General features: G+C 29.2%; 1 protein-coding gene across 2 annotated transcripts; it reads left to right on the top strand.

The window, feature by feature from the left end:
* Nucleotides 1-1,719: 1,719 nt before the first annotated feature.
* Nucleotides 1,720-6,032, top strand: LOC107936319 (protein PHR1-LIKE 3). 2 transcript variants are annotated; one of them, XM_016869017.2, is made up of 6 exons: nucleotides 1,720-2,165; nucleotides 4,211-4,287; nucleotides 4,563-4,617; nucleotides 5,019-5,097; nucleotides 5,179-5,248; nucleotides 5,416-6,032. In XM_016869017.2, the coding sequence occupies exons 1-6, from the start codon at nucleotides 1,976-1,978 to the stop codon at nucleotides 5,851-5,853; spliced, it is 909 nt and encodes a 302-aa protein (XP_016724506.1). In that variant the 5' UTR covers nucleotides 1,720-1,975; the 3' UTR covers nucleotides 5,854-6,032. The 2 variants fall into 2 exon arrangements, with proteins under 2 accessions (XP_016724506.1, XP_016724507.1); XM_016869018.2 differs by having other exon boundaries at nucleotides 5,034-5,097.
* Nucleotides 6,033-22,451: the final 16,419 nt, after the last annotated feature.

The raw sequence follows: 22,451 nt of genomic DNA on the forward strand, positions 1-22,451 counted from the left end.
GAGAGATTAGCAACTAAAGTTGATCTAGCGATTCCGTTGGTTACTGTGCTAGGTGGATCTCTTATATCAAGATTACAATGGGTGAATGTTCGGCGATTAACTGCATTAGGGGTCGTGGCTCTAGATTTTGGGTTTTTGCAATGGTTAGGCTGGGTTGTTTAGTGGGAGAATCTATAGTTTTTTTTTATTGGATTCCCACAAAAGACATCAATTTATTATGGTTTATTTACAAAAAAAATGGTTTAAATGGGTTAAATTGATATTTCAAATTATTTGCAAAGTAGAAAACAAGTTAGAGCACACCAGAGTTTGTACTTCAAAGTACCCTCTGATACTCAAGTCAGCAAAGATTTGAAGGGAAAAGGAAAGAATGGTACAAAATAAATTATAATCATACCAAATCAACTCCATAGTCATGGTATTTATAGATCTCCGTGGGGTTGCCCAAAGTTGTCCAAACTGTGTTAGGATTTAAATATTGCACCTTAATTTCTCTGTACTTTTAGGGGCATTCGCCCATGCTTTATTTTGTTGAGCAACCGAGTTGGTCGAGTTTCTTGTAAAAGCATCTTCTGTTAATCTAGAAGAATAAGGAGGGTGCCACATGTGTAATCATTTTAAGTTTGTCGGGATGAAATTTCGTGTTAAGGCTCTTAGGTCTGTTCCAATATTGTTTGGGCGGAATTATTGCTTTGGATTTTCATACTTCGAGCCAGCTAGCTCATTTTGTTGAGCAAATATTGTGTTTCAGGTTATAAGCTTTGGATTTTATTGAATTGTAAAGTTTTTTTAGACAGATATATATAAGATTTTATATATGTAATATGTAAACATAAAATATTAAAATAGTGTTATGTTGTACAGTGTTAATAATTTGTTAAATTGAATAAAATTAGAATTCTATGTATATAATTATATAAAATTAAAATTGTATAATATTATATATTAAATTAAAATGTATGTAATTTTAAATTTTATTTCAAATGTTAGTTTTGAAATTCAAAGTGAGCTAACCGTACCAACCAATAATGCAAGTATAGAAATATGCAATCAACTTTAAAAAAAAAACTGCCAATTAGTTGATTAACTTGAATAGCTTACTTCAAAATTAATTTAAAAATCTAATTAGGTATTAAACTGTTCTAAAATCTCAAGCAACTTCATATTTATGTCAATTCAGCCTCAAAAGTCTTAATCAAAACTTAGCCCTATATTTGTCATTTTCACAAAAACCTCAAGCAAAATTTTCATTTAATATAGATAATTTCTACTTTTTCATTTTTTATTTTAACAATTTTTTTAAAATTTAAAAATTTCACCAATAATGTATTAAATATTTTATTTTTTATTATTTTAAACTTAAGGTGTTTGAAATTATGTTTTGCAGGATTGAAATATGAGATGTGGTTTTCAAATTTAAAATTTATATTTTCACTTTAACTAGAATAGGGTGTTACCATTTTTCTCTTTATAGAACCATTTCAATCAACCATTTGTCGGTAATAATGGAATAGAGAGACCTACAAAATCTGTACATATCATTTTTGAAAGAAAATCAAGGTTGTACCCATCGCTACAACTGTTTGCTCTGTTAAAAGTTGCCAAGTGATATAAATTAATTAAATTTATTTAATTTAAATTCAACAGATTAAGTGAATCCAAAAACAATAATAAATTATTTAATTAAAAGAGATGGATGGGAGAGAGAGAGAGAGAGAGAGAGAGATGAAAGCGAAAGAACAAAGACAAGGACACAATACATCGCTGTCTTAACCTCTGCATGCCTCAATATTCACTCACTCCCCTTTTCTCTCTCTCTCTCTCTTCTCATCTTCTTCTCCTTCCTCTTCCTCTCTCCATCTAACTTTGGGCCTCCGTACCCGAACTGGAGACCCGGACAAAGAGCTCCACTCTTTCACCCCCCATTCATTTTTCCACTGCATTTTTTCTATCTGGGAACAAGGTTCCAGAAGAAATGTACTCGGCTATTCCGTCGTTACCATTAGATGGAAGGGTGGGAGATTATCAAGGCTCGCTTGATGGTACAAACTTGCCTGGTGATGCTTGTTTGGTCTTAACAACCGATCCTAAGCCCCGACTCCGATGGACCGCCGAGCTCCATGAACGTTTCGTCGATGCTGTTACTCAACTTGGCGGCCCTGACAGTCAGTTTTTTTCCCCTTTATAGCTTCTCTTTGCTTTTGCTTTCAACTTTAAAAATGTGATTCCCCAACCCCCCTCCCCTTTTTCTTAAGCATTTGGATTTATATCATTTTATTTTATATAATGTGTTATATATTAATGAGCGTTTAGGATTTTGGAACACTTTTAGTACTTGGCGGGTTCATGCGATGAGATTTGGTCATATCGGGATCTTTTAGATTGATAGCTGAATTTTTTTTTTTGGGTTGGTTTCTTTGTTTTAGTCTTGCTTTTGAGATTTGGGCTTCTTTTTTTTCCAATTATTATTTTGGTAATTCTAGTTTTTATCTACTCATGAATCCCTCAGTTCATAAAATTTATATTTTTTTTCCCTATTTGGATGAAGAAGATATGTTGTTAGGGTGTTCTTCATATCAGCTATGACTTAATATTAATAAGCAGCCACAATATCACTGCAATGGTTTAGAATCATGACCTCCATTAACATCATTTCAAAATGAATCATGACTGTCTAGGAACTTTACCTTATTGCTATTGGCTGTTTCTTTCTTCATCATATCTGCCAATCCTATATTTTTGACCTCTTGCTAATATTTTTACACAACTTACATTTGCATATAAACACATAGATACTGTCTAGTTGATTCATTAAGCCTAGTTTTGGTCAAATTCGGTAGCCCACCATATGTTGTTTGTGTACTTCTGTTATGATAAAATACAACCAAAAAGACAAAACCTTGTTTTGGGGCCATTGAGTTCAATAATTTGGTCAGCAACTTAGCTTGCTTTTGTTGGAAGACAAACTAGTGTAAGTATGGTACTTTGTCTTGGCCTGGGAAGAATATTCTTGGTTTTAGTGTTTTTCTTTTTCGTGTAAAAACTCTGCCTAATGATTAAGTTACGGGGCTTGTGCAGCAAGTTTTTTTATGGTGTTTAAGCATAGCTTGTAAGATGCTGCGGTGTTATTTCCTTCTTTTTGGAAGACGCAATGTTCGGTTTAGATGCAATGCTTGGACTTGTCTCTTTAAATGAATAGTTCAATTTTTGGTGTCTAAATTGGATTTCTGAGGATATTGCTCAAGAAATCTATATGCTTGAAATTGCAATAATGATGCTTTTGGAAAACTGAAATCCCATTGGTATGCGAGGTCAAAAGATTTGGGGAACCACCATAAAAAATAGTTGATTTTGTGAGTGATTTTCAGATAAGATGGTAGCAGGTAAAAGTACAATTGAGGTCCTTATACTAGGAGTTAGACTGCATTTTGCTCCCTCTAACTAAAAAAATGGGCAACTTAATCCCTGTATATTAAATCAAAAAGCAAATTGGTCCTTTGTTAAAAATTCTATCAATTTTTATTGTTAAAAAAACTAGTCTTTGTACATCAGCAAGAGGTATAGGTGGCACACCACGTGACACTGTTTGGTTATTCCATCAATCACGTCAGTTTTAAATAGTACAAATAGATGGAATTTTTAACATAAAGGACCAATTTTCTCTTTGCTGTTAAGATAGATGGACTAATTTGCTCATTTGAATAGAGGAAGCAAAATGTAGTAAGATATGGATAACAACCTAAGAGCACTATGGGTGATTTCATGATGGCCAATTGGCAACCACCTAAATCTGTAGGCAACTAGTGTCTGACTGTTAAACTTTCTGGCATCTTTATGTTTCGGTGAGGCTTGTCACTGCTGAGAGAAAAAGTTTATCAGGCTTTGTATGCTCTGAGTTGGAAGTCGGGGCTTTATTTCCAGGTGCAACTGTGGTTCATATTCTACCGAAGATATAGATGATTATTTTCCGGACTTCTCTAATCATAACTGTGCCATAGTTTAATATAATGTCTTGTCCATTTATAGCATGCATGCTTCCCTATTTGAATGCCAAAGTGTTTTCCTTTTTTTTTGTGAACCAAACCTAGCTGATTGACAATGGCATTATAAAAGTCAATGTTCATGCGCCCTTCTGTTATGTCTTGTATGCTCTTGCATTTTGTTATTCTAAAGTTGTAGATAGCTTATTTTGTCTTCATATGCACTGCAGAAGCAACCCCAAAGACTATTATGAGAACAATGGGAGTAAAAGGCCTTACCCTCTATCACTTGAAATCACATCTTCAGGTTTGTCATCACTGCCATCTCTTCAATGATCATTAAGATTTTCCGTACTTTATATTAGTGATGTCATGTCTTTGTCCCCTCTCTTTTACATGTCAAAGATGGATCTCGTTTTAAATCATGATTTACCATATTCAGTAAGCTTAATATCCGATTTCCTGTGCCCATTAATATCGCACATATTTGTGTTGGGAGGAAGGGAGTCTACATACTAAGCTATTTGGAGTTCTAATAATCAGAACTTTCTATTTCCTTCACTCATTACCCCATATTTGCAGAAATATCGGCTGGGGAAGCAATCATGCAAGGAATCAATTGATAACTCTAAGGATGGTATGCATCTTAGTCTCTTTAAATTACTATTACTTTAGAGCCTGTGCATTTAATAACAAATATGATAACTTATACCCTTTTAAGTCTTGTACCTTTGATGTACTTATGATTCTTTCACTTTTTTGACTCTGCCAAGAAAAGACCATTGAAGAAAGGTCTCTAATATATTCACCCTGTTTATTACGACACTTCAAAGAGAAGTAACCACAGTCAAGAAGACTGAAGGCATAAGCTTTTGGGGTTTTGATAAAAATTATTTTGATATGAATTTCTTGATTTGTTCATCTTGGACTTTAACTGGATCTTTTTAGACGTGAGGTCTTGGGGTTATTATAAAAATACCAGCATAGGCTATCCTATTCATAATCGACTGATAATTGGATATGTGATTGGTGTTTCAGCATCTTGTGTTGCAGAAAGTCAGGACACTGGTTCATCTACAACATCGTCGTCAAGAATGGTAGCGCAAGATCTGAACGAGTATGTTATATTTTCTCTTGTTTGACAGTTTCACTTGTTGCTTGGTCCTCGGATGAATGCTGAATTTCATATTCCTAACAGTGGTTACCAGGTAACTGAAGCTCTACGAGCACAAATGGAAGTGCAACGAAAACTGCATGAACAGTTGGAGGTTGGTTATAGTTGCCTAGACTTTTGGTTAGCGTCAGTTTTCCACGGTTGTTTACTTAATTATTGCCCTGTAAAGCAACATGCAGATACTGAAATTCAGTGACCTTGAAAGGGTGTTCTTTTTCGTTGTAGGATAGATTTCTGTGTACTAATGGTTTCACTTGGCAGGTACAACATCGCCTTCAACTTCGGATTGAAGCACAAAGCAAATACCTACAGTCAATGCTCGAGAAAGCCTGCAAAGCTCTGAACGATCAAGATCAAGCTGCTTCCACAGGTCTGGAAGCTGCAAGAGAAGAGCTATCGGAACTGGCTATTAAGGTTTCCAATGATTGTCAAGGGATGATCCCTCCTCATGATAACATTAAACTGCCTTCCTTGTCTGAACTTGCAGTAGTTTTAGAGAACAACAGAACATCCAATATGCCAGGTCGGATTGGTGATTGCTCGGTCGAAAGCTGCTTGACTTCGAGTGGAAGCCCGGTGAGTTCACAGGCTGGTATCATGAAGAAGAGGCCAAGATCCATGTTTGGAAATGGAGAGCCTCTGCCTTTGGATGGCAATATAAGGCAAGAAATAGAATGGGGGATGCCTAATATTAGTTGAGTTGCAGGACATTTCCTTCTTAGAAATGGTACCTTCTCTCTTTTATTATTATTATTTTCCATTTTCTTTTTTCTTTCTGTTTTAATCCTTGTTTAGTTAATCTAAATGCATTTTCCCCCTTGTATCAACTATGTATATTATTAAAGCAGATCTCTTTTAGAATGCGGAATTTAGCTTAATTGGTTCATGCGATCATCATTCTAACATCTTTGTGATTGGGAAAATTGGTTGCAGTGTTATGGAACTGGATTTCTATGCACTTCACTTCATCTACTAAATTATGTTTTTGTAAAACAAAAAAATCTAAGTATTTTCAAAATATGATTCTGGGTTTACATTTGAGAAAAATAAACCAATTACATGCAAAAAAAATTATATAGCATCAAATTGGTATATAGAAATATACCAGAACCAATTACGTAATTACAACATAAGTTGATAAAACTACTAGATAATATTACAAATTTACAACATAAAACTAGTAGAAAGTAAAATGATTTTTTTTATACGTACAAAGAGAGGTTGGTGGATAAAAGTAGATATGAAGAGAGGTTGGTGGATCAGAAGTGGATAGAGAAGGGTTTCCCAAACTTTTTTTGGTGCCCCCTTAGGCTTCCTTCATCTCTCTTTTATAGGAAAATTTTTGAACTTTATTTAATTTCCTTTTAACCTTGCATAGATTTTTTTGGTAAAAATAATATCTCATCATTGATATGACATGGTTGCTTCCACATTGCTTTCTTTTTTTGTTTGCATTTGTATGTCGTTTTCCCAAGTTATCTTTTTGGATATCATTTTTCCACGTAGCTTTCTTTTTTGTCTTCACTTGGATGTCGTTTTCTAAAGTTGTTTCCTTGATATTTTAATTGATTTTTTCAAATTGGCTTTTATCCTTCTTGAATATTAACTAGATTCATTTCTTTCATTTCATCTAGCTATAATAAATCTATTGACAGTCTTGGTGAGTTCCAATTTTCTCACGTACTCTTGATTTCTTCTATTATGTGATGGAAAATCATCAATCTCCATGTTAGCTTTCTTTTTTAATAGTTGTATAGATTCTTCGTCTTTATCATCTTGAGTGTTTCTAATATCATATGTCAATATTCTTCTTCCATCAGTCCATAGGCTATAAGTTTTTTGTTGAAGTAAATATCGGGCTTTGGTCATTAAATCTATTTCTGTTTGGATATGATAATAACTGAGATTATTATAACACTTGTCAATATTTTTTGTCAAGTGTCTTTTTTCTTCTTTAACTGCTGAAAGGTTGAGAGCTCTAATCATTTTTTTTAATGATCCAAATTTGATATGACTGATAAAATTTTTATTTTTTTAGTTATACCAATAAGACTATTGATTTCAAGATGAAAATAATAATAATAATCATTTTCATATATCATTCGTAATAATATAGACTTAATAAATGCAAAAAAATCTTTTAATAAATGGAAAGAAAATTTTTGAAGTGTTATTTCTTTAACAAAACCCCATTCAATACTATTTATACCCATTCAATACTATTTATATCAAATAGTTCATGATCAAGTCTAAATTTTATAGTAGGAAATTTTTCATTTAAATCGTTTGTAAAAACATAAGCTTGTAAAAAATATTTTGAAAAAACTTTTTGAAATAGAACTTGCTGTTTGCAGATAGCTCCATTTGTTTTTTTAAATATTTCCACTGGTAAAAATTTTCTAGCCTTATTATATAAACATAACCTAAACATTTTCTTCATAATAGGGCTATTTGTTCCCTTATTAATAAAATACTGAAATATATCAAGAAGATTGTTTATCTCCTTAATATCTAAATAACTTATTTCTAGTTCTTCCCAATCTCAATATAAAATGGATTTTAATAATAAGTCATGAGCTTTTATTGTTCTTTAGTTGTTTTTTCAACTAAAAATTGTGAAAGTTTAGTAAGAGCTTGTAACACCCCTAACCCGTTTCTGTCGCCAGACTAGGTTACAAGGTATTACAATTAGAACACGTATTCGAATAATCACATGCATAAACTTGTACACATTTATAAACCATTCATTTTGTCATTTTCATTTCATCAAGCCAAATATAAATACATTCTCCAATAAGTTAGACAATTGTTCACTCCCAACCTTGTTCATTCATTTTATAAATCAATACCTATTTCTAATACGCACATTAAGCATACACTGAATAATATCCTATAAATAACATGCATTTTTAACTTAATAATGCATAATTCTTTATAACACCATATACATTCCCTATTCTTACATAACCGAAACACATCATTATGCTTTATATAAATATCATGTGTCATAATGTTCAATTCATTTATCAATATTACCAAACCTTTATAACATATATATTTAATCATAAATATACAATACCTCACTTTTAACATAAGCATACAAGTGAACATATAATGACCTATTTTAATCACGTTTGCCGAACCACATATATAGCATATTAATAAGTTTAAATAACATATTCAACTTGACTCTACTTGGCCGATTCATTACATTAATATTCATGACTGATGCACATATAAATATATATACTCATACAAATATATATATATATATATACACATATCATAATCATTTCACTTCAATACTAATCTAAATTTAGTAAACCAATCTCAAATACAAAACATATCATACAACACATATACCAAAATAAATCCCAAACACATATCATAAATACTAGTCAACCAAGACACATAGCATTTTAACCAAAGATGAACTTAAACTATAATCAAGCAAAACCAAATTCAAGCATAGGAGTCAAGCCATATTCGCATGGCTCAATTTATACATATCCAAGATCGGACAAAATACATATTAGCTTATACATGCCATAAGTTCGAAATAAGACTTTTAATAGTACCAAAGGTTGGTGATAGTGTGGATGACTTCATTGACGATCCCCGAGCCTATGCTAACTTCCAAAATCTATAAGAACAAAGAATAAACATACCCACAGTAAGCTATTGTATCTTAGTAAGTTATAAGCAATTTAAGCAAATTAACAACCTCGATAGATTAATAAAATAACCCGAATCAAACATATATTTATACACAAAATATACCATGGCTGAATATACACATATATAAACTATCAATATATTCTCCAATTTCAAAGTCATAATATCATAGATAATCAATTATACACATGTATTCATATATATACGTACTCATGAATCAGTTTTTAAATAACATACTTATACTTATCATAAAAACGAATACACTACTCATAATTTCATACATTTTCAATAGCATCACATTACATTTTTATCACACATCTTTTAGTCAATTTACCTTCATTTCAAATAAGTAAACCACATTACATTCACGTACCTAGTCACTTTAGCTCATTTAATGCATTTCATTACTTTTACTGTTGCTCTCATAAAATTTGTCAGGCATAAAGCCTAGTATAACACACCGGCACAAAGCCTACTAGGCAATAAGCCTGATTTAATACACCGGCATAAAGCTTGCTAGGCAATAAGCTTGATATTATACACCGGTATCAAATCCTGCTAGGCAATAAGACTGATATATCACAGTTACAAAGTCGATCTTACACATAATTCATATTTCGGAAATCCTAATTATTCCTTAAAGTTCATACGAAGCCTTTCAAACATCATATCTCAATTGAACCGAACTTATTCTCAAATCTCATAAACATTTTTACATTCGGCTATAACTATAGAAATTCACACAATTAAATTCAGCATATAAAGATCATATACATTCAAATTTAACAACGTTTATTGCTTATAAACTTTCCACGGATATCGACGAACGATGTAAATCTACTATTCGACTATTTTTGTTTTTCTCCGATCCAAGTCTGATTTCTTTTGTTCTTGATCTATATTCGTATAAATTAAACTTATTAAATCAATTATTCAACCAAATTCATCCAAAAACATACAAATGGAAAAATTACACTTTTACCCCTGATATTTCACATTTTTCACAATTTAGTCCCTATTGCATAAAACACAAAATATGCACAATCTCACAACAACATAGTTAGGCCGAATATTCCTTATACTCATATAGTCCATATATTTCATTTATTTCACATTTTAGTCCTTCAGTTTATTATTTTTACAATTTAGTCCTAATTACTTAAAATCATCAAAAATTTCAATACAAAACATGTTAATCTAAAACATATATTTACTATTTCATCATCAAACATCACAAAACACAAATATTCATCAATGGCACAACTCAAAACATTCATCAAAATCAGAAATCCTAGCATGGGTCGGATAGTATTCGAAACAACGATATCAAAAACGTAAAAATTATCAAAAACCGAGTTAAAATCATACCTTAATCAAGCTTGAATATAACCGAAACCTAGCTTCTTTTTATTTTTCTTTCTATTTTCATATTCGGTGAAAGAGAAAAGTATGAGCATGGCTTTTTAATTATGTTATATTATAACTTATATTATCATATTATTTAATTATTTATTTAACCTTTAATATACCATATGGATTCTTTATAATGGTTATCTACAACCGTCCAACACCAATATTATGGTCTATTTGCAACATAAAACCTCCATAGTAAAATAACAACAACAATTTGATCCTTTTACAATTAACCATCAAATTTTATTTTATGCGATTAAGTCCTTTTATTTAATCGGACACTCAACCGACAAAAATTAAATCACAAAAATTTCAAAGATATTAATTCACACATAATAAACACTGAAAATAATTTTTAAATAATTTTTGTGACTCGGATTCGTGGTCCCAAAACCACCGTTCCGAATAGGGTCTACATCGAGCTGTTACAGAACTGTCCTGAAATTAGCTCTTTGTTTAGTAATATGGGTTTTCCATATATTATTAATAAAATTATAGAATTCTGATGGGAAGACTAGATTATAAAAATCCTTTATTTCCTGAATTTGTTGTGGTTTCAACAAATTTTCTGATGCACAAAATTTTTCTGCTCCTTTAATGATTTCAACATAATTGGCTTAATATGTTGAATTTGGATTTTGAGACCAAGAGAATTGACTTACCAGTTGTGGTGTAAATGATAAATGAGTTTCAACTGGTTGTTTTACTATTGGATATGGAATATAATATCCTTGGTTATGATAAAAAGATACTTGAGAAGGTATTGTCACAAATAGTTGATTAGGATTTGTTGATTTGAATGTTTTCCCTTTGTTGGGCCTTTTATGAAAAGTTGTCTATTCACTGACTTTTTTTAGAGGTTTTTTACCTCTATCCATATGGCCTGCTAAGATAATCAGAAATAATATTATTAGTTCCTTTTACATATAAAACTTCAAAATTAAAAGTACATAATTCATTATACCATTTATTCTTCTAGGTATCATTTCCAAACTTTTATTACTAAGGAGATGTTTAACTACCTGATTATCAATTTTTATAATAAATTTTTCAGGGGCTAAATATATTAGAAAGTTTTTTATTCCTCTATTTATTGCTAATAATTGCTTTTCATATATGACATAATTAATTTCATTTGCTTTAAATTTTACCAAACTATATCCACATATTAATTCTTCTTTATTTATTGTTCTAGCTTTTAAAATACAACCCCAATAAATTAGTGACGCGCTTGTTTCTAAAATTAATTTATCAACTTGTTTAGGTAAATAAAATTTTGGAATTTGATTATTTTTTATTTTAATTTTTTTTATGATTTCTGAGTCTATTTTAGACCAGATAAAGGGTTTATCCTTTTTTAATTTTGCATATAACCTACCTATTTTTCAGATAAGTTAGGAAAGAAATTTCTTCCATAATTAATAATTCCTAAAAATTGTTGAAGCTTCTTTTTATCTTCAATTTTTTCAAGAAATTCTTTTATTTTTACTATATTATGATCTTGTAGTTTAAGACCATCTGCAGATAATTTTAATCCTAAGAATTCTATTTCTGTTTTTTCTAGCTCTATTTTCTTAGGACTTAGTATAATTCCATGTTTTATGAATTCTTGAGAAATGATATTTAAATGTTTTCCATGTGATTTTAATGTGCCTGAAAATATTAAATTTTCATCTATATAAACTACACAAAAAATTTTATATTTATTAAATGTAGAATCCATCCATCTTTGAAAGATTTATGGTGCATTACATAACCCAAATGGCATTACTTTCCATTCCATTAGGTGCACTTAAAGCTGTCAAAAGCTTGGACTCTTCTGTTAGCACGATTTGCCAGAATCCTGATTTACTGTCAAATTTACTGAAACAATTTGCTTGTTTAGCTTGATTAATTAAAACATCCTTTCTTGAAATAAAATATCCATCAAAAATAATATTTTGATTTAATCTTTTATAATTAATAACCATTCTAGCTTTTCCTCTTTTTATTTCAGCATGATTTCTAACCCTAAAGGTTGGACTAGAATGTAGACTATTAGTTGTTTCTATTAATCATTTTTCTAATAATTCTTTAATTTGTATGTCAAATTCATCTATATCTTATTTAGTTTAGATAATTGATTTAGCTCTAATAATTTTATTGGGATTTTCTAATTTAATTTCATAATATCTAGGGCTATTTTGCCCTAATTTTAATGGTTCTTCACTAAAATTATTTTCTAATATTTTAAACAACCAATGACTTATTTCAAGTTGTTTAATTTGTTCTTTTTTTGGTGGTGTAAAATTTTAATCACAAACAAATTTATGATTTTCTACCAATGATATTTTTAAAGAAGTTTTTTTTATTATAAATAACATAATTAAATTTTTATCAATAGAAAATGATAAATGTTGATATATAAAATTATTACCTAATAATATATCTCCATGTATTGTTGGAAAACATAATATTTTAGGTATTACAAATCTTACATTATTTATATAGATTGGTATATTTCTAGCTTTATGTTGAATTATGGTTTCATTACCATCTATTCCTATGGCTTTTATTGGATGTTTCATAGGTTCCCATTTTTCTAAAGGATTGACATTCTTTCTGCAACTACTAGTTGTAGCTCCAGTATCTCATAAAGCATGTAAAGATTATGTTTTATATTCTCTAAATTGAAATTACATTTCAATATATGTATAATATTTCCTGGATTCAAAATTTGAAAATGTAATTACATCACTTGTTCCAAGTTTCATTTGTTGGATTATTATCGAAGTTTGTATTTCTTTCATTCTAGTGTTTCTAGAAGATACATAATTTTTACTTTGTTCTGTGGGAAAAATAGGAATATGAACTGTTTTCATTCCTATCAGTGTTGAAGATATTGAACTTCTACTTAGATTTTCCTCATCTTCCTCTATTTGAGCATTTGAGGGTAAAACCAAATTATCATTTGCATCTGTTATAGCTGTATTTTTAAAATATAATTTATTACCGGATGACATATATTCTATTGTACTTACAAGTTTATAAGTATTGGCACTACTTATCCTTTCTATCATCCAATCTCTTAGTATTGATAAATCTCTTAAATGTAATAATTTTGGTTGTATTTTAGTAGTGATTTTATTGGGTTCAAAGAGTTTAATAATTTTGTTATTAATTTCTTTGATTTCTACTTCTACTGTATTAGTATATTCATTAATAGAAGTCCGACTAATTGCTAGATCTTTTGCTAAATCATTAATTTCAAAATTTTTTGTTTAAATTCTAACACATAAACATTCTTCTATCAAAGGATCTGTAACAGATATAAAGTAATTTGGTTTAACTTTAAATCCAATTACTCCTGCGTGTAAATTTGATTGAATTCCTCCAACAAGTGCTTTTATTGGATTTTCAAATCTTTTATCTAATAAAACTGCTATTATTGGTATATCATGACCTTTTCTAAACAAAGCTCTTATAGTTATCATTATTATTCCTAAATGTATATATCTAACTTAAGGATATATTTTTTTAATCCTCTTAATTTTATATTTATTAAATAGTGGGATTTCTGTTAATCCACTTCTAGTATCTTTAACAACTGTATTACCACTTATTTTTTCTCCGTCTTTGACTCCATATCTTATATTTAGATATTTTATAAATTTCTTCTTTAGAAATATGATTTTTATTAATTTTTTATCATTTCATTAGAAAAGTCCTTTTCTTCTCTGATTATATTTCCTAATTTTATATCTTGTTGTTCATTCTTAGGAATTTCTTCTAATTGATTATTAGAACTACTTCCTATATTAAACATAAATATATATTCTTCTTTATTAGAATCTGTTTCTGATATTAATTCGTATAATATTTCCTCAGGATTTATTTCCTCTTCTGAACATATTTCTAAATTTTGTTCTTCAAGTGTTTTAATCATTTTTCTTGCACTTTTTCCTTTATTAGGACAATTTGATGTTGTATGTTCTTCTTCATCACATATAAAACATTTACATATTTGTTTTTTTTTATGTTTTTTAGAAGTTTTTCTTCTAATTGTAATTTGGTATATTTACAACATAAATTTTCTGCATGTAATATAGAAATAGCCCTAGATATTGTGAAATTAAATTAGAAAATCCAAATAAAATTATTAGAGTTAAACCAATGATCTATACTAAACAAGATATAGATCAATTTGATATACAAATTAAAGAATTACTAGAAAAAGGATTAATAGAAACAATTAATAGTCCACATGCTAGTCCAACCTTTATGGTTAGAAATCATGTCGAAATAAAAAGAGGAAAAGCTAGAATGGTTATTAATTATAAAAGATTAAATCAAAATATTATTTTTGATGGATATTTTATTCCAAGAAAGGATATTTTAATTAATCAAGCTAAACAAACAAAATATTTTAGTGAATTTGACAGTAAATCAGGATTCTGGAAAATCATGTTAACAGAAGAGTCCAACCTTTTGACAGCTTTTAATGCACCTAATGGACATTATTAATGAAAAGTAATGCCATTTGGATTATGTAATGCACCACAAATCTTTGAAAGATGGATGGATTCTATATTTAATAAATATAAAAAAATTTATGTAGTTTATATAGATGATATTTTAATATTTTTAGACACATTAGAATCACATAGAAAACATTTAAATATTATTTCTCAAGAATTCATAAAACATGAAATTATACTAAGTCCTAAGAAAATAAAGCTAGAAAAAATAGAAATAGAATTCTTAGGATTAAAATTATCTGCAAATGGTCTTAAACTACAAGATCATATTATAGTGAAAATAAAAGTATTTCCTGAAAAAATTGAAGATAAAAAGTAGTTTCAACAATTTTTAGGAATTATTAATTATGGAAAAAATTTCTTTCCTAACTTATTTGAAAAAATAGGTAGGTTATATGAAAATTTTAAAAACGATAAACTGTAATGCCCCAATTAATTTATTTCTGCTTCTATAAAACCAGACACAAAATGTGTATTTGCTTCAATGGTTAAGTGTTATGAGTGTGTGTGAGAAGTCTTGGGTTCAAGCCTCATCTTTGTTAAATTTTGTTATTTTTGGATCCAAGCCTTATCATTGTTCAGTGGGCTTATATTAAATTTTCTGTAAAATCATATCAGAATTAGCCTGTTGGTCCGTGTGGTCACCCATGTGGATGGCTGTATGCGAGACACGACTGTGTGGTCGAAGAAGGTCTGGCCGTGAGCAGCACATGGTCGTGTGGTGGCATGAGTGTGGCCATGTGAGCCACACGAGCTAGGCTAATCTGGGCTTGTGGGCCATACGGACATGTGGGCCCATAATTCTGAAACTTTTCCTAGGGTCGCATGGGTCGCTTCAATCAACTGTGGGCCTATTGTAGGGTCGGTAAGGGCTAATTAAACCCTGATTCTTATGCTATGATATTTTCATAGACTGATCTGAGTAGGATACTAGATGTATGCCTAACTATGCTGATATATGTGTATCTATTATTTGTATAAAGCATGTTGAGCATGTTTAGTTTGTTATATCTGTATCTGAATTTCTGTATCTGTTATTGGGTTGGGATTTGTATATGAGGAGGAAGTATTCTGTTCAGCGTTAATTGTCTTTATTCTGACAGCTTGGCTGCATATTATATGATATGTGTCTTAATGGCACAATGTGGTGTGTAGGGATGAGTAGGTGTTTTAACCCTACATGGTGTGATGGGCTGGTCAGAGTTGGTGTGTAGAGGTTGGGGGTTGGATTCTGCATATCTGAAACTGAATCTGTTATCTGGATCTGAATTTGAAATTGAATCTGTATCTGTATCTGACTGTGCATTTAATTCTAAATATTTGCGTGCTTAATTCTATTGGGTTACACATTGAGTTTTCGTAAACTCACATATGTTGTCTGTTTTATCAGGTAATCCATAGACTTAGGCGGATTGGTGCGGTAGAGACTCAACGGTTACCACTCGACTGTAAATGGTTTAAACTTTGCAATTTATGGTTTATTTAGGTTTTGGGTAGTCATTTTGAGAGTTGTAATTTTTAGGACTCTCTAGACTTTTATTTTGAGTTTTAAATTGTTGATTCCGGTTTGCTGATTTTCTGCATGCTTGGTAAATTATTTTATGAAATTGACGGTTTTTACGCAAAAAGAGGTTTTCCTAAAAATAACAAATTGGGTTTCTAAAATATGGCAAATTTATTAAACTTCTGCTTTAATAAGTGTTTTGACAAAATTAATTAACTAAATAACATTATCAGTTTATTCGTGAACAAACTCGTGGTATTAAACTTGAAAGGTTTATAAAGTCAGCGCCGTTTTCAAAACCCATTCCTTGTGACATCACCAGATTCGGCCATAACGTTTAGGCTAGGTTTTGGGTGTTACCCTTTATCTGGTCTAAAACAGACTTGATAATCATAAAAAAATTTAAAATCAGAAATTAATCAAATTCCAAAAGTTTATTTACCTAAACAAGGTCATAAATTAATTTTAGAAACAGAAGCCTCACAAAATTATTGGGGTTGTATTTTAAAAGCTAGAACAATAAATAAAGAAGAATTAATATGTGGATATAGTTTCGGAAAATTTAAACCAAATGAAATTAATTATGTCATATATGAAAAAGAATTATTAGCAATAAAGAGAGAAATAAAAAAAAACTTTCTTATATATTTAGCACTTGAAAAATTTATTATACAAACTGATAATCAGGTAGTTAAACATTTCCTTACTAATAAAAGTTTGGAAACAGTACCTAGAAGAATTAAATGGTGTAATGAATTATGTACTTTTAATTTTGAAGTTTTATATGTAAAAGGAACTAACAATATTATTGCTGATTATTTTAGCAAGCCATATGGATAGAGGTAAAAAACCTCTAGAAAAAGTCGATGAATGGACAACTGTTTATAAAAGGCCCAACAAAGGGAAAACATTCAAATCGACAAATCCTAATCAAGGATTTGTGACAATACCTTCTCAAGTATCTTTTTATCCTAACCAAGGATATTATATTCTATATCCAATGGTAAAACAACCAATTGGAACTCATTTATTATTTACACTACAATTGGTAAATCAATTTCCTTGGTCTCAAGATCCAAATTCAGCAAACCAAGTCAGCTATGTTGAAATCATTAAAGGAGCAGAAAAATTTTGTGCATCAGAAAATTTGTTGAAACCACAACAAAATCAAGAAATAAATGCTTTTTAAAATCCAGGCTTACCGTCAGAATTATATAATTTTATTAATGATATATGGAAAACCCATATTACTGAACAAAGAGCTAATTTCAAGAGAGCTCTTACTAATCTTTCACAATTTTTAGTTGAAAAAACAATTAAAGAACAAGAAGCTCATGATTTATTATTTAAATCCATTTTATATCGAGATTGGGAAGAACTAGAAATCAGTTATATAGATATTAAAGAGATAAACAATCTTCTTGATATATTTCAATTTTTATTAATAAAGGAACAAATAGCCCTATTATGAATAAAATGTTTAGGTTAAGTTTATATAATAACGCTAGAAAAATTTTACCAATGGAAGAGCTATCTGCGATTCAGCAAGTTCAATTTCAAAAAGCTTTTTCAGAATATTTTTTACAAGCCTATGTTTTTACAAATGATTTAAATGAAAAATTCCCTACTACAAAATTTAGACTTGATCATGAACCTTTTGATATAAGTAGTATTGAATGGGGTTTTGTTAAAGAAATAACAATTCAAAATTTTTCTTTCCATTTATTAAAAGATTTTTCTGCATTTTTTAAATCTATATTATTACGAATGATATATGAAGATGATTTTTATCATTATTTTCATCTTGAAATCAATAGTCTTATTGGTATAGCTGAAAAAGAAAAATTTTATCAGCCATAGCAAATTTGGATCATTAAAAAAAATGATTGGAGGTCCCAACCTTTCAGCAGTTAAAGAAGAAAAAAGACACTTGACAAAAAAAATATTGACAAGTGTTATAATAATCCAAGTTATTATCAGATCCAAACAGGAATAGATTTAATGACCAAAGCTCGATATTTACTTCAACAAAAAACTTATAGCCTATGGATTGATGGAAGAAGAATATTGGCATATGATACTGGAAACACTCAGGATGATAGAGATGAAGAATCCATGCAACTATTAAAAAAGATAGCTGACATGGAGATTGATGATTTTCCATCACACATAATAGAAGAAATCAAGAATATGTGAGAAAATTGGAACTCACCAAGACTTTTAATAGATTCATTACAGCTAGATGAAATGGAGGAAATGAATCTAGTTAATATTCAGGAAGGATAAAAGCCAATTGGAAAAAACTAATTAAAATATCAAGGAAGTAACTTGGAAAAACGACATCCAATTGAAAACGAAAAAGGAAGCTACGTGGGAAAATGACATTCACGAAAGCAACTTGAAAAAACGACATCCAGACAAAAAAGGAAGCAATGTGAAAGTAACCATGTCAAATAAATGATGAGACATTATCCTTATCAGAAAAATTGTACAGGATTCAAAGGAAATTAAATAAAATTCAAGAATTCTCCTATAAAAGGGAGATGAAAGAAGCCCAAGGGGGCATCAAAAAAAGTTTAGAAAACCTTTCTCTATCCACTTATTATCCACCAACCTCTCTTCATATCTATTTTTATCCACCAGCCTCTCTTTCTCTAGAAAAAAAAAAACTTTTTCCTTTCTACTAGTTTTATGCTGTAAACTCGTAATATTATCTACTGTCTCCCGTATCTCTTGTAATTGGTATATTTACAACATAATTTTCTGCATGTAATTATGTATATTGATCAAATATATAGAAAAATATCCTTGCAAAGGTTTTTTAGAAGTTTTTCTGACGACGTTCTGTAATTGGTACTTTGTTATTATGTATTTAAGTTTGGAAAATTTGAAAGTCTGGTAGTCGGTTTAAAATTAGGTTGATTTTTTTTATTTATTTGGTTTTTCCTAAAATTTCATCATTTAGCCTTTGAATTCATCTCTCTTACTGTTGAATTCTTTTTTTTATATATTTTCTTAAATTTCTTTTTCTCTTTTATCTTCTCTAGAATTTTTTTTGAATTTTGAGTTAATTAAATTGAATTATTTAAATTGTTCGGTTTTTCGAGTCTGAGTCGAGTTAAATTCGAATGACTAAAATAATATATTGGTGTAAATACATTTTTAGTTCCTGGTAATTTTAAAAACAAACAAATTGATTTCTCAATAAAAAAATTATAAAAAATTTAAAAAAATCTTCAAATTGCAAAAAAAAAATCATAATTTTTAAAATTTAGAAAATTAGAAATTCTAAAAAATCTAAAGAATATATAAAATTGTTTAATTTTTTAAAAAAATTTAAAATAATAATTTTAAAGACCTAAATAAAGAAATTATAAATTCAAGTTTATCATACTAGTATCGTATTTTTCTCTTACTTTGCTTTGAAAGAGTTTTAAATATATATATATAGTTATATATATATAGTTTCAAATTTGTGTGTTCTAATATGAAATTAATTATATTGTAACAAGTTTGACATATTTATTTTTTATTTTAAATTGAACAATTTCACTCGACTCAAATTTTATTTCACTTGACTAGATTCAAAAAATAATTTAAATTGAGTTAGGATGATAGTCAATTTGAGTAACTTGAACTTTTTTTTTCACTCGATTCATTTTTACTTGATTCGATCAAATACTTACTCCTACTTCTCCTTTCTAACCCAAATCGTAGCTGCCACTATCACCTCCTTTACAGATGTCATTTAGGTTAGAAGTGAGAAGATGCAGAAATATTAAGGAAGAAAAAAGAATTAAATAATAAATAAATAAATAATGAAAACATTTTGTTAAATTTAACAATGGAACGATTAAATTGGTCAATTTTTTAACGGTGGTGATTAAATTAATAATTTTTATGAGTGATCAAAATAAAAACAATCAAGTGGCTAATAGGCATGATATTGTTGCCAATGCAGGAGAACGTGAGTTTGAGTGTATTGAAGCGCATTATCTCCTATTTATGAATTAGGAATAGGTTGGAGATAATTTTAGAACATAATATAAAAAATAGATAAAGAATCTATTAAAAAGGAAAAACCGCTGAATCGGGTATATTATATAAGCCTCATCACTTATTATACCCAATCTCATTAGAACTTCTTCTGCCTTGTTATCGTTTATCTTTTGTATTGACATTTACCCTTTTGTAAAATAAATAAATAAACCATCGTAAATTCGTAATTATGCAGTGTAATAGTAAGCAACACTAAATATGCAAATATGATTATAGAGTAATAAATAAACAATTAAAACTTTCAAAACAATATATATTAAGTTTCCCTAATTAAAAAACTGCATAAATATATTATTCCATGGGATGAACGGATTTTGTTGTAAGTTTTAATTAAAATATATTATATTTAAACATGAAAACATTTAATGAAATTAATTCGGCTAATAAAATAATATAAAATTAAAAAACATAAAAATGGTAAGTTATTTTATTATACAAAATTTATAATTACTTATAATCTCTTTCCAATCTTGATAAGCATACTTTAACGAGTTCGAACTCATATTTTCGTACACGAACAACAATAATAATGCCAATTAAATTAAGACTCTATTAACAAAATTGATAATGATTAATGTCATAACCAATAATATTATAATGAAATATGTCATAAATAAAGCTTCAGAAATTTGTGAAAGATATAATTAATTATAATAATATTTTTTATGTGAATATAAATCATTAATGTTGGAACAACGAAAAAGTATTGTAACTTAATTTAGTATGAAGTTTTTAAATTTTGTATTGAAAATAAGTTAATAAGTAGGAGTAAAGCCTGTAACAGTTAGTTTTGGTCAAATCGGAACAGTGGTTTCGGGACACAAAATCGAAGTCAAAATATTTATTTTATTAAAATATAAAGCATGATAGAATTGTTGTATGAAAGTTTCGTAAAGAAATTTTACTGTTTGAATGCCTAATTCAGTAAAAATGACTAAATCACGTAAAATATAAAAGTGCTGTTCTATTAGTTAAAGGTGTCAAATAGCTTTGACTTTTAAATATGGTAGCCTTAAATGGTAATTAAACCAGTATAATAGTGAGTGGACAATATGGGTAATTTTTAAGTGATTTATGTTTATTAATAAAAAGGTTATTATAGTAAATTGGTTAATAATTAAGATAAAATATGTTAAACAAAAGAAAAAGCTTTCATTTTTCTTTTCATCACCGAAAATACGAAGGAAGAAGAAACCATGGAAGCTATTTAGGGTTCGGTCACTTTGATCTTCAATTATAAGTCCATTTTTGCTCAGTTTTTAATGATTTCTATGATTTTGATATCCTTGCTTCGTATTCTAGCTAGCCCATACCTTAATTTTTGAAACTGTTAAAGATTTAACACGTTGCCATTGTTGAATGTTTGAGTAATTTGAGGATGATAGCTTATGAAGGTTTATTGATAGATTTACTAGTTTTGTAAAGTGATTTTTGACAAAAATGTCAAAAATGGATTAATTTGTGAAAATGTAAAATTATGTGGGTAAAAGTGTGAATAAATTGAAAATATGGGCTGCTAGTAACATGTAGTATATCCGACTAGCATGAAATTGTACTAAATTGCATGAATTTGCAATTTTTTGTGATAAGGACTAAATTGTAAAAATGTGAAAGTTTAGGGGCAAATGTGTAAAATAGCCCTAATGTGTGTTTTAGACTAAATTGAATAAATAGTTGATTAAATAAACTGATTTTTATAATATATAGATCAAGATAAGTCGAGATTGGGATTAGATCGGGGAAAAGGAAAAGTGGATGAATAGTCAATAATTTTCATTTGAGCAACTCGAGGTAAGTTCGTATAATTAGAATCGAACTTTTAAATACTTGTAATTATTTGAAATAAATCTATGTAATTGAGTATTTGATCTACTTGAAATACAAATGCCTTATTGATATAGTCTGATGGTTACCGAGCCCCGTTTGAACCGTAGGAAATTGTAGGATACGAGTGACATGTCACTAGGGTTACCGTTTAGGTTGAGATCCTACATGTGTTGCGGACTCACCGCAGATCGTATGAGCTTACCAATATATCAGCTTATAAGAGCTTACTGTTTTCAGCTCGTCAAAGCTTACCGTTTTAGCTCAATAGAGCTTACTGTCCATCAGCTTAGGAGGACCTTACT

Source organism: Gossypium hirsutum, chromosome A10 (assembly GCF_007990345.1).
Source record: "Gossypium hirsutum isolate 1008001.06 chromosome A10, Gossypium_hirsutum_v2.1, whole genome shotgun sequence".
Classification (NCBI taxonomy): Eukaryota; Viridiplantae; Streptophyta; class Magnoliopsida; order Malvales; family Malvaceae; genus Gossypium; species Gossypium hirsutum.